General features: G+C 41.6%; 1 protein-coding gene across 1 annotated transcript in view; it reads left to right on the top strand.

The window, feature by feature from the left end:
• itfg1 (integrin alpha FG-GAP repeat containing 1) overlaps positions 1-12797 on the top strand; it is a 190447-nt gene that overhangs the window by 476 nt on the left and 177174 nt on the right. The window contains exons 2-6 of the mRNA XM_033622339.2: positions 83-167; positions 359-492; positions 951-1008; positions 1413-1490; positions 1624-1718. Coding sequence (XP_033478230.1) covers positions 83-167; positions 359-492; positions 951-1008; positions 1413-1490; positions 1624-1718 — 450 coding nt within the window. The remainder of the gene's footprint in view (positions 1-82; positions 168-358; positions 493-950; positions 1009-1412; positions 1491-1623; positions 1719-12797) is intronic.

Here is a 12797-nt window from a genome sequence, read left to right as displayed (position 1 = left end):
TGAAAACAACTAAACTGTCGTGGTGGAGATTAAATTAGCTTTAATTAGTATACATGCTCATGTTGACTTCTTACTTTTTCAGAGTCTGAACTGGTGATATTCTTGGCTGACTCGAAAACACCTTACTTCAAGCCCAAACTTAATCTCACAAAGGACATTTTCCCAAGGTACATGCGACTTTAAGTGCTTTTTAAGTTTTAATACTTTCCATTTACACATCACATGTAACATGTCCTAATTTATAATAATAATAATAATAATAGTTTTAGGGTGGTTGTGTTTAGTTTTTAGGAGGGAATAGTTATACATAAGGGCACCATTACTTGTTCTGATTTTAATGGACAATATTTCTGTTCAGTGAAACCGTCATCACCGGCGTGGTTCCTGGGGACTATGATGGAGACTCTCAGATGGACGTCCTTCTTACAACCCAGATCCAGCGCTCCAGTGCGACGACGGTTTTCATCTTTTGGGGGAACAACCAGACATTAGGTACAGCCTCAGTGAAAGTCTGGTGATTCTCATTGAGTAGACATGCCAGTCAAATCCAGGATGCCCATTTTGCCCTCAAGTGCACTGTCAGTAAAGTTAGAGCACCTTTTGCCATCTGTGTGGGAAAACGTTGGCAGATAGGGCAAAGTACCAATGTAGTGTAACCCTAACCCTAACAAGCAGGCTAAATGTGTGCTATAAAAAAGACAAGGAAAAAAAATACAGTAACTAAGTATGAACTCACCAGCCTGTGTTTTATGTAAAATTTGTAATTAAATTTGAACTTTACCATTTAAGGCCCATTTTTTTAATTTTTTTTTTGTGCCCATCTCAATATTTAATTCAGCTTGGTTCAGACCTGTCGACATCATAATCTGTTTAGCCTGTTTAGACCACTGCTGTCTTTTTGTCAGACCAACCATTTCTCATGGCCTTTTGAAACTGTTCATTTTCTACAGATAAGAGTGGGTGGCTCATGCTGAACAAGACCTTTACAGATCAACCTCTTGTTATGGAGTAAGTATCAGTCTGAATGGTGTTTACAGTGTTTTTCCAATTCAAAATATATGTTTGATTTACTTTTTTTAATTGTTGTTGTTGTTATTCTATATCTCAGCGTTGAGATTCAAGATGCCAGCATACTGTACTGAATTGTACACTGAGTTTGAAGTTTATTAGATACCCCTATGCAATAAAATGAAAACCAGTAGCATATCTTAAATTCTGCCCCCTGCAATTATACAAATTGTTGTGGACAAAATATTTGAAAGACTTAAGTATAATGCTTTACAATACAACACCATCACTTGACTGTGACCTCAAAATTGACCATGGATTTATGCCTCGCTGACAGTGTCAACAAGTTTGTACAGTATGTACCTAATAACCTGTTTTTAAAAAAAGTGAAACTCTTTCCACAGTTTCAATGGGGATATGGTCCCAGACATCTTTGGAGTCACCAACTCCCCCATGACTGAAGTGTGCTATCTCACCACCAGGTAATGAGATCATTCTTAACCTCACTGAATATGTTATGTTTGTTTGTTTGTAATTTTCTCATGCCTTGAACTACTTTCAAAAATGTGCGGCTTTTAAATCCTGCCATTACCTTGCATTTTTTCTCCCGTTAAGGATTCCAGATTGGAGGACTGCACTAAGTTCATCTGTCAAAATGCGCACCCCTCACTCTAATGCTTTCATTGACCTCAACAAGGACTTCACTGCTGGTGAGTCAATGATGTTAAAGCAGTGTCTAACGGTGATAAACAAATGTAAAATGCTTTGGATTTATTTTCAGAGCACACAGCATACTCTTCAGGGAAGATGTGCTTAACACTTATCTCATATCTGTCATAGTCTATAAATGAAAAAAAAAAATATATATATATATATGTGTGTATATATATATATATATATATATATATATATATATAGAATTACTTAATAGGATGCATTCATTTTAGAGGTTTAAACTGGAGATCATGTGACACTAGGACATCAAGGTTTTATTCTAGAGCAAGGTAGTTTGTCATTTCTAATCGTCTGTTTCTCACTGTTAGTCTAAAATGGCATTTTTTCACTTATTTATATGGCATTACCCTCAAAAACTCTAAAAAACAAACCAGAAATCCTTGTAAGTATTTGAAGTGTTTCCTTTCAGTACCTCAGGTAGACCATTCTCTGAACTCAGGAAAACAACTCCGAAATTGATCATTGCAAATCCAGCTCTTTGTTTAGCCGTAAAAATTTCTCACATCGCGGACTGGCCAAAACTCTTCCAGAATAAAGGGTTTTTTGTAATGATGCCACAGGATAATGAAATGAGGATGGCTAACTTTGAGCATTTAAGTGAACATAGTTATAAAACTATATTCAACCCCCCCCCAGACCCCACTGCTTCATTGATTCATTACAACTCAGACCTACCACATTCCTTTATTTTGTGTCTTATTCCTCCTCTGTGGTCCTGCAGTGTTTCCCTACACAGATCAATAGATGTTAGTAATGTTTTAGGAGAACACACCTTATTTCGCTTGTGTCCCCTTACAAAAAAAAAGCAGCGTACAGCTGGTGCCCCTTATCATCTTTCATATGTCTATGAGTTTTTTGGTTTTACCACAGAGACTTTCCCATACATTTTTTTTCTTTCCTCTCCCATCAATCAAATCACGACCCCTCAGATTTCTTGTGACTTCTGAGCATTTGGTGGGCCCCAACCCCTAGGCTGGTAGCTGCGAGACTAAATTACCTAACAGTAAAATACACTGCTCAAAAAAATAAAGGGAACACTAAAATAACACATCCCAGATCTGAATGAATGAAAAATTCTTATTAAATACTTTGTTCTTTACATAGTTGAATGTGCTGACAACAAAATCACACAAAAATTATCAATAGAAATCAAATTTATTAACCCATGGAGGTCTGGATTTGGAGTCACACTCAAAATTAAAGTGGAAAAACACACTACAGGCTGATCCAACTTTGATGTAACGTCCTTAAAACAAGTCAAAATGAGGCTCAGTAGTGTGTGTGGCCTCCACGTGCCTGTATGACCTCCCTACAACGCCTGGGCATGCTCCTGATGAGGTGGCGGATGGTCTCCTGAGGGATCTCCTCCCAGACCTGGACTAAAGCATCCGCCAACTCCTGGACAGTCTGTGGTGCAACGTGGCGTTGGTGGATGGAGTGAGACATGATGTCCCAGATGTACTCAATTGGATTCAGGTCTGGGGAACGGGCGGGCCAGTCCATAGCATCAATGCCTTCGTCTTGCAGGAACTGCTGACACACTCCAGCCACATGAGGTCTAGCATTGTCTTGCATTAGGAGGAACCCAGGGCCAACCACACCAGCATATGGTCTCACAATGGGTCTGAGGATCTCATCTCGGTACCTAATGGCAGTCAGGCTACCTCTGGCGAGCACATGGAGGGCTGTGCGGCCCCCCAAAGAAATACCACCCCACACCATTACTGACCCACTGCCAAACCGGTTATGCTGGAGGATGTTGCAGGCAGCAGAACGTTCTCCGCGGCGTCTCCAGACTCTGTCACGTCTGTCACATGTGCTCAGTGTGAACCTGCTTTCATCTGTGAAGAGCACAGGGCGCCAGTGGCGAATTTGCCAATCTTGGTGTTCTCTGGCAAATGCCAAACGTCCTGCACAGTGTTGGGCTGTAAGCACAACCCCCACCTGTGGACGTCGGGCCCTCATACCACCCTCATGGAGTCTGTTTCTGACCGTTTGAGCAGACACATGCACATTTGTGGCCTGCTGGAGGTCATTTTGCAGGGCTCTGGCAGTGCTCCTCCTGTTCCTCCTTGCACAAAGGCGGAGGTAGCGGTCCTGCTGCTGGGTTGTTGCCCTCCTACGGCCTCCTCCACGTCTCCTGATGTACTGGCCTGTCTCCTGGTAGCGCCTCCATGCTCTGGACACTACACTGACAGACACAGCAAACCTTCTTGCCACAGCTCGCATTGATGTGCCATCCTGGAAGAGCTGCGCTACCTGAGCCACTTGTGTGGGTTGTAGACTCCGTCTCATGCTACCACTAGAGTGAAAGCACCGCCAGCATTCAAAAGTGACCAAAACATCAGCCAGAAAGCATAGGAACTGAGAAGTGGTCTGTGGTCACCACCTGCAGAACCACTCCTTTATTGGGGGTGTCTTGCTAATTGCCTATAATTTCCACCTGTTGTCTATTCCATTTGCACAACAGCATGTGAAATTGATTGTCAATGAGTGTTGCTTCTTAAATGGACAGTTTGATTTCACAGAAGTGTGATTGACTTGGAGTTACATTGTGTTGTTTAAGTGTTCCCTTTATTTTTTTGAGCAGTGTACATTGCCGACTGTGGCTCAGGAGGTAGAGCGGTCATCAGTGGTTCGATCCCTGACCCTTGCAGTCTACATGTCGAAGTGCCCTTGGGCAAGTTACAGAACTCCAAATTGCCTGTGTTGTAAAGTGCTTTGATTGGTCGCTAGACAAGAAAAGTGCTATAAAAATGCAGTCCATTAGCCATTTACTTACTTATTATTACTTACTTACGAATCATGTCATATATATACAGCTAAGAAGGAGCACTATTAATTTTTGATACTTTCAGCATGTTTTGCTAATAATACTTATTTTCTTTTACTTACTACGGAATTTGAATGTAGGACATCAATTTGTAGTTTTATCTACAAATATAGTATCTCCATCCTGATGAACAGTGGTATTCGCTGGGGGCTCAGGATTTATACGTTCAGTATTAAAGCTGATAACCACAGAAATCGCATTCCACAAAGTTTCCCCTGAGGAACTCCAGGAACCAGACAAGAGACCAAAACATGCATTTAATGCCGCCAATTTTCAAGTTGACTGAGAGAGAACGGAATAGCCATTTTCTTCACCAGTGAATGGAGAAATCACCTCGTTCTTGTTTTACAGCATCTCACTGCTGTCCTTCTGCCCACTAAGTGTAGCGCTGTCACTTAGACTTATGGGAGGATTTTTTTCCCCCTCTGGAAACTAATCCTTGTGTTTAAGGTAATCAGAGAGGATTTAGTCATGTCATACTCACTGCAGGTATCTTTTTGTGCTGTGTGGTTTTATTCCCAGGGCTGTCACAGTTTAACCAGAGAGCAGGTTTTGATTCATATTTAGTCTGTTTAGGGATTAACAGAAAGTCAACAAACTTCCACTGTTTTTTGTGGCAGACTTGAATAAATCCTAGTAGCAATATTTGGTGTTTTGGGGTTTATTTTAATACAGATTGGATTGTGTTGGGGCATCGTTGGTTTTTTACGGCTTCATGAAGTATTCTGCAGTTCAGTCAGAGTGATAGCCTGGATGTCAGCCTATCTTTCGCTCTTTTTGATAGGCCCTGCACATCCTATCTGTTTGTAAGTCACCTATCACTTCCTTTCCACCACCCATGTGACCATCACACACACACACACACACACACGCACACACACGCACAAGGACAGTGATCATTAAATCCTTGTGACCTCTTAAGTGTGTTCAGCTGCGTTCAGTTTGCCGTGGGTGAATGTGCTGCTGGAACAACAGAGCGGGAGGGGGACAGCCAGTGGAAAAAAAGCCTACTGCACATCTTGTGGATGTCAGACGCTTTGGCTGCCTCTGTCTGTGGGAGCATGCAGATGGAGGGCGAGAGAGAGAGAGGAGCAAGGCAGGCAGGAAAGGAATGGAGAAATAAAGCCGAGTCGGAGAGGATGAATGGTTGGATAAATAGTTTGAAAGAAAAGGATGGTAGGAGAGATAAAGGGCAGAGGAAGGGTGGGAGGGGGATGAGCAAGGCGGTGGGTGACTCTTCAGCATGGCTCAGCTCACTGTCTGCTGTGACCACCTGCTCCTCTAAGCGGCACCGGCTGGAGCATCACCGTGTGGCTTAAGTAGGGAGAGTGTGAGTTTTAAAGACAATCTGGGTTTCATTTAGCCAGTTTAAGATCAATTAGAGTTGGAAGCTTTTCAACTGCCATTGATATTTTTAAAGATTCATATTAGGCTTGTTTGAGATGAACTGCGCTTTGCCTGGAACGTGGTCAAGATTAGGAAGCAACAGCTGGGGGCTGTGAGAAAAAGCCGTGGTCAAGTCAGCCAGTTTCCAGCAGTATTTAGTATGCACAGGAAGTCAGAGAAACACTCACATCCTGTTAGTTCTGATTCCGATGTGTATATGTCTATCTCACGCTCCATTATACCCTCACTCATGAACAAGACCCTGGGATATTGAACTCCTTCACTTGGGGCAGTAACTCTCCTGACCCAGAGGGGGCAGTCTACCGTTTTCTGGCAGAGAACCATAACCTCAGACTTTGAGGTGCTGACTATCATCCTGACTGCCTCACACATGGCTACAGACCGCCCCAGTGCATGCTGGAGGTTACAGTGATACAGATCTAACTGGAATGCATTGTGTGGGACTTGGCGGTGATCACTTCTATGCAGGCCTGGTTCATCTCAAACAAGCCCATTGTAGCCAACAGCTCATTGCAGGACTGTTGTACATATTGCATTGGATGTATCTTGGAATGTCTAATAATTTGCCCACCCAGAATATTTTACTCAGAAAGAACGCCCTGTATATCACTTGTAACTGTTGGCAACCAACATCAGCAGTGTTGTGTCTAGGATACATGTCGCATCATATGTATTTGCTTCTTTCATTGTCCCTCTGGATATCTAGTCTTCTGGTGTTAATGTTTTGGCCCGAATTTGCCAAACATTATTCCAGGCATCTCTAGCCCAATAAATTTATAGCTCAGAGTGATTAAAGATGCCTTAAAATTGTTTAATATTAATGAGCATAAAAAGAGGGTATGGATGCACATTAATCTTAATTTATCCATATTAAGACATGCAGAGTTGAGTTACTGTGGGGAATAAGTGTAAAACTCTTGAATATGCAAATTGCATAAACGGGGGAAAATGAAAAAGTTTAAAAAAGGTATTTGAATTGCACAGAGGCCTTATAAAGGATCTGGCAGATATTGGTGGGGGCGAAGTTTCGATGTAATTATACGATTCAGTTTAATTTTTTTTGTGGTCCTTTGGTTTATGTGGAATTATAGTATAAGTGTAGCATCTTAATGAGTGTGTCTAAAATCATTGTGCAGGAAAGGGATTTAACTACATCTACAGAAACAGGCAATCACCGGACAAAATAAAGAAACACATGAAAACACAAGGTAGCAAAACAAATGAAAACTCATAATGAGTCTTTATAGTGGAAGTGAGACACCTCTCCTCTTATCATTTTCAGCCAGCTTTTCATGTTGGGAAGCCCTAAGTGTCCCCTCTCTCACCTATTGGTACAGTAATACAGTGAGGTATTTTGTTAGTGCGGTCCAAAGAGGATGAGGGCTGTTTCAGGGCTGTGTCACGACTCCAATCTCAGTCCAATGTCATAGCTGTAAACAGTCCCATGGTAGTATATTGGCTGGCCTCACTACATCAGCACTGCCAGAGAAAAAAAAAAGTCTGGAATTGTTTCCTGGCCGGTGTCAAGGCCTCATTTAGCCTGCTTATTGGACTCTCCAGCCAACCAACCTGGTGGCGACATACTGCATATGGCTCGTAATCTCTTTTGTTACTATCGTCCTCTTCCAGCCAGTGTCTGTAACAGCAATGCATTCATAACAGCTTTGTGTTGATGTTCTTTTGTTTCCCAGTTATTTTGTCTCTGTCCTCACACATTGAGGGATTTCAGGTCTATTTAAGGAAGTTGCTTTTTTTCCAGCTCATTGTATGACTTTTGCACTTTTATACATTTGTACGTGTATTCGTATCGAAGTGTTACTGTACACTACAGGACATTCGGTTCAGTATTCTACATCCCACTTTGGTACACCCTGTCACCCAAACAATTACTGTCAAAATAGTCTATTATGTACTTCTCACTGCTGGAACAGAAATTCTGGGGCATGAATTTTACCTGGGAAGTATTGGCAATGCAGCAGTTGCTGTCTACCAGCTGTACATATAGCATGCGAGGTGGCTTAGCTCAGTTAGAGAAGCATCATCACGCAGAGCTGGAGGCAAAGATTTTTTTTTTTTTTGTTAATGACAAAAGCATGACCCGCCCTACTGTCCCTCTGATTGGTTAGTAATCATTACCTTTGTTGGTTAGGTTGGTTACATTAAGGCAAGAGTAGTGAGATTGGGTGGGTTTAGGGTGAGAATGTCAAGGTGTGCCAATCAAAGGTAGACTAAGGCATGGGGCGCGTCATGCCTTCACCATAGGAAAAATAAATTGGCAAGCTTGTGAGCCCCTGCTGGCCCATGGTTTCAGACGGACACATGCACAAGCTTCAGACCCAGTGTTTTTAGACATACGCATGTGCAAGTTTAAATGACAACACATGAAAATAGCACAACAGCAGATGGTAAAACAAAACATAAAACCACACTGTGCAGTTGTTTTAAATTAAGAAATGTTTATTGTGTTGGCAACCAACTGTTCAAACTGTTTTTTATAAAAAGACTGCAAATGTGGACTATTATTTCAAGAATATTGGCAGCCATGATAGAGATTTTCAATCTCTGTGCATACATCTAGAACTGTGGATCTATGGTGGCTTTTTGGCTCTGCAGGTCAATGATATTGGGATTAGTTAGGTTAGTCAAGCTCAACAATTTTTGTCAAACTGTATGCCAACATTGTTCAGCTGAATTCATTTATACATCTGTCGATATACTTGGAAAATTTTGTTTACAACAGCATCACCTGAATGTGTCGATTAACAAACACAACAAGAAACACACTGGAAGGCGAGTCCTTTTCCCCATAGGGTTCAGGCATCTTCTCACTGCAGATTTGGTCCGTGCAAAAGCAATAAGGATTGCTATAGGAGTGTTTATTGCTACAAAAATGTAATGGCACTCCATCACAGGGAATACCAAATTAACTAGTCAGACTGAGCCCCGACTGACTTGAGCCCCACTACGATATGCATTTACATGTGCATTGTTTAGTCGTCCATTGTGCCTGCTCTGTGAAAAAAAGCACAAGCATTTTGTGTTTTTTGTTTGTTTGTTTTTTGTTATATTTTCTTCCTTACTGAATACATGTCAGTCCTTACTGTGCCTTAACAGTTACAGTAAGGATTTTGGCCAGTGAACCAATGTTGAATGTTTACATTTTCAATTGTCCTTTTTTTTTTTTTTCCACCTTTACCCAAAATGTAACACTCCTTGACCTCAAAACAGAGGCACACTAAACCATGAGGTTTGTACACTGTTAAACCACCAATATGCAGTGTGTGGACTAAATGATGTAAGGAAAGACAGGACAATGGAGTGGATGACATATCACTTAAGAGAAGTTTACGTGGCTTGCAGCCCTTTTCACAGATCTCATGGGAGAGAGTAAACCATGTCTTCAACATTTTGGCCCAGTTACCTCAAGCTGCTCTAATGGTTAGCATCTAGAAACAGTGTTGCCATGGAAAAGGTTGTATATACAGCATCTTACTACCTTTTCTTTGCACCACAAAAGCAAAGATATCATTAAGCACCAAGCTGACTTTGTAGAAGTAGTTGTTCTGTTGTGGTTACCTCTCACCACAGTGACACCTAATTAGCAGGAAAACGGCTTTTGCAGGACAGCCAGGAGATTCAGATCTCTACAATACACCACTGATGTGAGCAGCTGCTTCAATATTCCTCAAAGCGTCTGTAATCATCAAAGCCAAATGACCACAGGGGATGTCCTTATCATTTGAATGGTATACAGATCTGTCTCCAGTACAGGATCACGGTAACCGTTCAGGGGCTTTATTACATCATGCCAAATCAGAAAGAGCACCATTGGGCATGAAGCTATCGGGATATGTTAGGAACTTGTTTGAGGCAAAGGAAGTAATTGCAAAGTAATTATACTGTAGATGCCATTTTGGGAAAAAAAATGCAAAAAGACAGCAATGCTGGCATAAGGATCCATTGCTAGGCAACGGGCATGGTAATGCTCTGTGCAGCATCCAATTAAACTAGCTCTGTGTCGAAGTGGCTTGTTGATTGTCTGACTAATAATGTGGTGGCAGTGGGGGGAAGAGAACAGATTTGCCAACTAATAAGGGTGGCCAAGAAGAAGAATTGATTATAGAAGCATTAAGTTTACATTTGGATTGCAGAGGAAGGCACTGTTAATAGTCATTTTGGTAATCAGGGTACTATCACAGAGAGAGACATGCACACAGAGAGGAAGGATATTGTAAGAATTTCAAATAATAGTAATGGCATTTTTTTTCTGATAAGAAAAGTAATAATAATAATTATGTTGTATTACTATCCTACTGCCCTTCTCTCTAGGTAAACCGAGTTTACTGCAAATTTTCTGATCCTTTTATCCATAAAGGCTCATATATAAGCCTACTACAGAGTTAAACTGAATGATATGCTACTGTCAAAATAAGTACTACAGCAAACAGGCTCATAGATAAAGCCCCATCAGACAGGCAGCATGAATCATTGCCCCAGAACATTCATGGATTGATGTACTGAGGCTCTTGATCAAATAGCTTCATTACATACTTGTGAAGCTGTCTTATAAAAAAAAACAAAGCTATGTCAATGATAACGTCTGTGTTGTGTGATTAACTATATTGACCCAAAGTAAAAGATCGTTGAGAAAATCTTAGGTGATTAACTGTTGGCAGGTCAGGTTTGTTGAAGTACTTAGACAAACTGACAATAATGGGCAAGTGAAAAGTAAAGTTCTCCCATCTCCACACATTAAGCCACTTAGGCGAGCATTTGAAGAGCTCTGTTTTCAGTGGGGGAAAACCTGGTCTAGTGTGGATTGAAGGCCAAAACAAAATATAATTGATTTGGGCTCATTCAGATATCTAAACAACTGTCTTTCCAGTCTACCCATTCCTTCCTTTCAAAACAGAGAGGAACATATCCCAGTGCAAACCCTCAGCTCTCACAGCCACGTGTAGCCTACATCTTCATTAACACATCAGTTGCATTCACTGCTGTTCCACACATTCTAATTTCCCCATTTCATAGAGATTTGGAGTGAGCTCACAGGCATGTTAGGAGCGCCTGGTGCAATGCGCCAGCCCTTTGAGGTGTGTCGTTTGTAGCATTTCCGCCTCCAGGAAAGCTGGCGTAGCGTCAAACGGGCAAAAGAGACGTTGTGTTTATTTTGGTGAGCACGGGGGCTTTTGCAGATAAATGAATAGTAGAAATAAATGAGGCAGAACATGTCCTCTCTGATTTGCACAGCACTGTGACCGTAGCCTGAGGTTATACTGTCTACCCATGTTCTGTCCCAAAATAAATTCCCTTGTCAAGAAGAAAACTGTACACGGGTAGGCATAAAGGGCAATTTTGAATATTGATGTGAGTCACTTCTGTTTGAACAACCTACATTGAGGTATTTGTAAATATATATATCAAATCTGATTTTGCCAAAAAAAGCCACCCTAGTGGACTGACTGTACAGTGCTGATCTTACATTTTCTCCAGCACCATCAGCAGGTCACATTTTTTACATATCAAGTAAAATATCTCATCACCTAAAAGATAGGTTGGCTGAAAACTTGGTACCAACATTCATGGTTCCTAGAGGATGTATCCTAACACTTCTGTTTATGTCCAAATACCTGTAAAATGATGGTAACATTATACTGTACCTGCTAAGCATCAGCCTGTTGCATTGTAATTGTGTGCATGTTGACGTGTTGACCTAAGCATCTACTTTAAAGCACTGCTTTGCATAAGTACGGACCTACAGAGCCGTTAGTGAGGCTGAAGACCTTTTAGGCCTCTACTGTCATGTCAGCGCAGGACTCCAGATGCAGTGTCACACTGGCAAAGTGGTACTTTCCTGGTGGGAGATAGGCCATTGAGGGTGACAGAATCAAAATGAATGAATTATTCCACCTCAGTAAGCAATGATGGGGTTTACCCAACTCAGAATTATGTCAGTCAAATTGGATTTGGCTTTTTGATATGAATAATCAGCTATTAATTTAGTATAGAGTTTAGAGTCTGAGACCTTGAACGGGGTTCGGCAGGACATTCAGGGTGACAGTGATGTTCACATAATATAGTAAACAAGCCAAGCCAGCCAGCCCTCGAAGGTAATGTGTGCTAACTGCACTGATGATGGATCAGAAATGTGCAACAAGATTTTTTGCCGACACTGGATATCAAACAAAAGGCAGAGACTGTATCGTATTTAGTTGCTGTGAGCTTTAAATTCACCACTTCTAAGCAGAAGGCAGAAGATAGTGTTTTCTTGGAGCCTTACCGGGCAAAGCCTCTTTTCCTTCAGGTAGATCCTTCTTTCTCACTCAGACTCGCCCTAGGTGTGTTTCTGCAGCTGCCTGTTCCAGAGAGCAGCTTGAAAGTGAGGGGCGCTTACTCTGCAGCCACATCTGTAGACAGTGTCCCAGAAGTACACTGCACACTGAATGACAAAAACCCCCAAAAAGAACTGACTTGAAGAATCTCAGTCAACCGAGAGGCCTTTCCTTTTCCCATGCTATTCTTCTTAAAGCCACCACAAGGCAGCATGTGTCTGTTCCATATGCAGTTTGTAAATGGAGTGAAAAAGCACAATGTCAAGGCACAATTTTGCATGGAAAATCTGACTGGTCTGTTTGGCACATGCATTTGCAGTGCCCCTGATGCAGTGGGCAGGGCGTACTTGACTGCCATCTGCTCCACTCCACAGGGTTCAGGAAAATAGAGCCCTTGATCTTGTTATGGCATTGTTTGCCTTTACTAGCTAGTTAAAGCACAATAGAATATGAGTGAAACAGTGTGGGAAGTTAGGAAGAGA

This window comes from Epinephelus lanceolatus, chromosome 2, assembly GCF_041903045.1.
Source record: "Epinephelus lanceolatus isolate andai-2023 chromosome 2, ASM4190304v1, whole genome shotgun sequence".
NCBI lineage: Eukaryota > Metazoa > Chordata > Actinopteri > Perciformes > Serranidae > Epinephelus > Epinephelus lanceolatus.
Note: the sequence above shows the minus strand (reverse complement) of the source record. Positions and strands in the feature narration are given on the sequence as shown.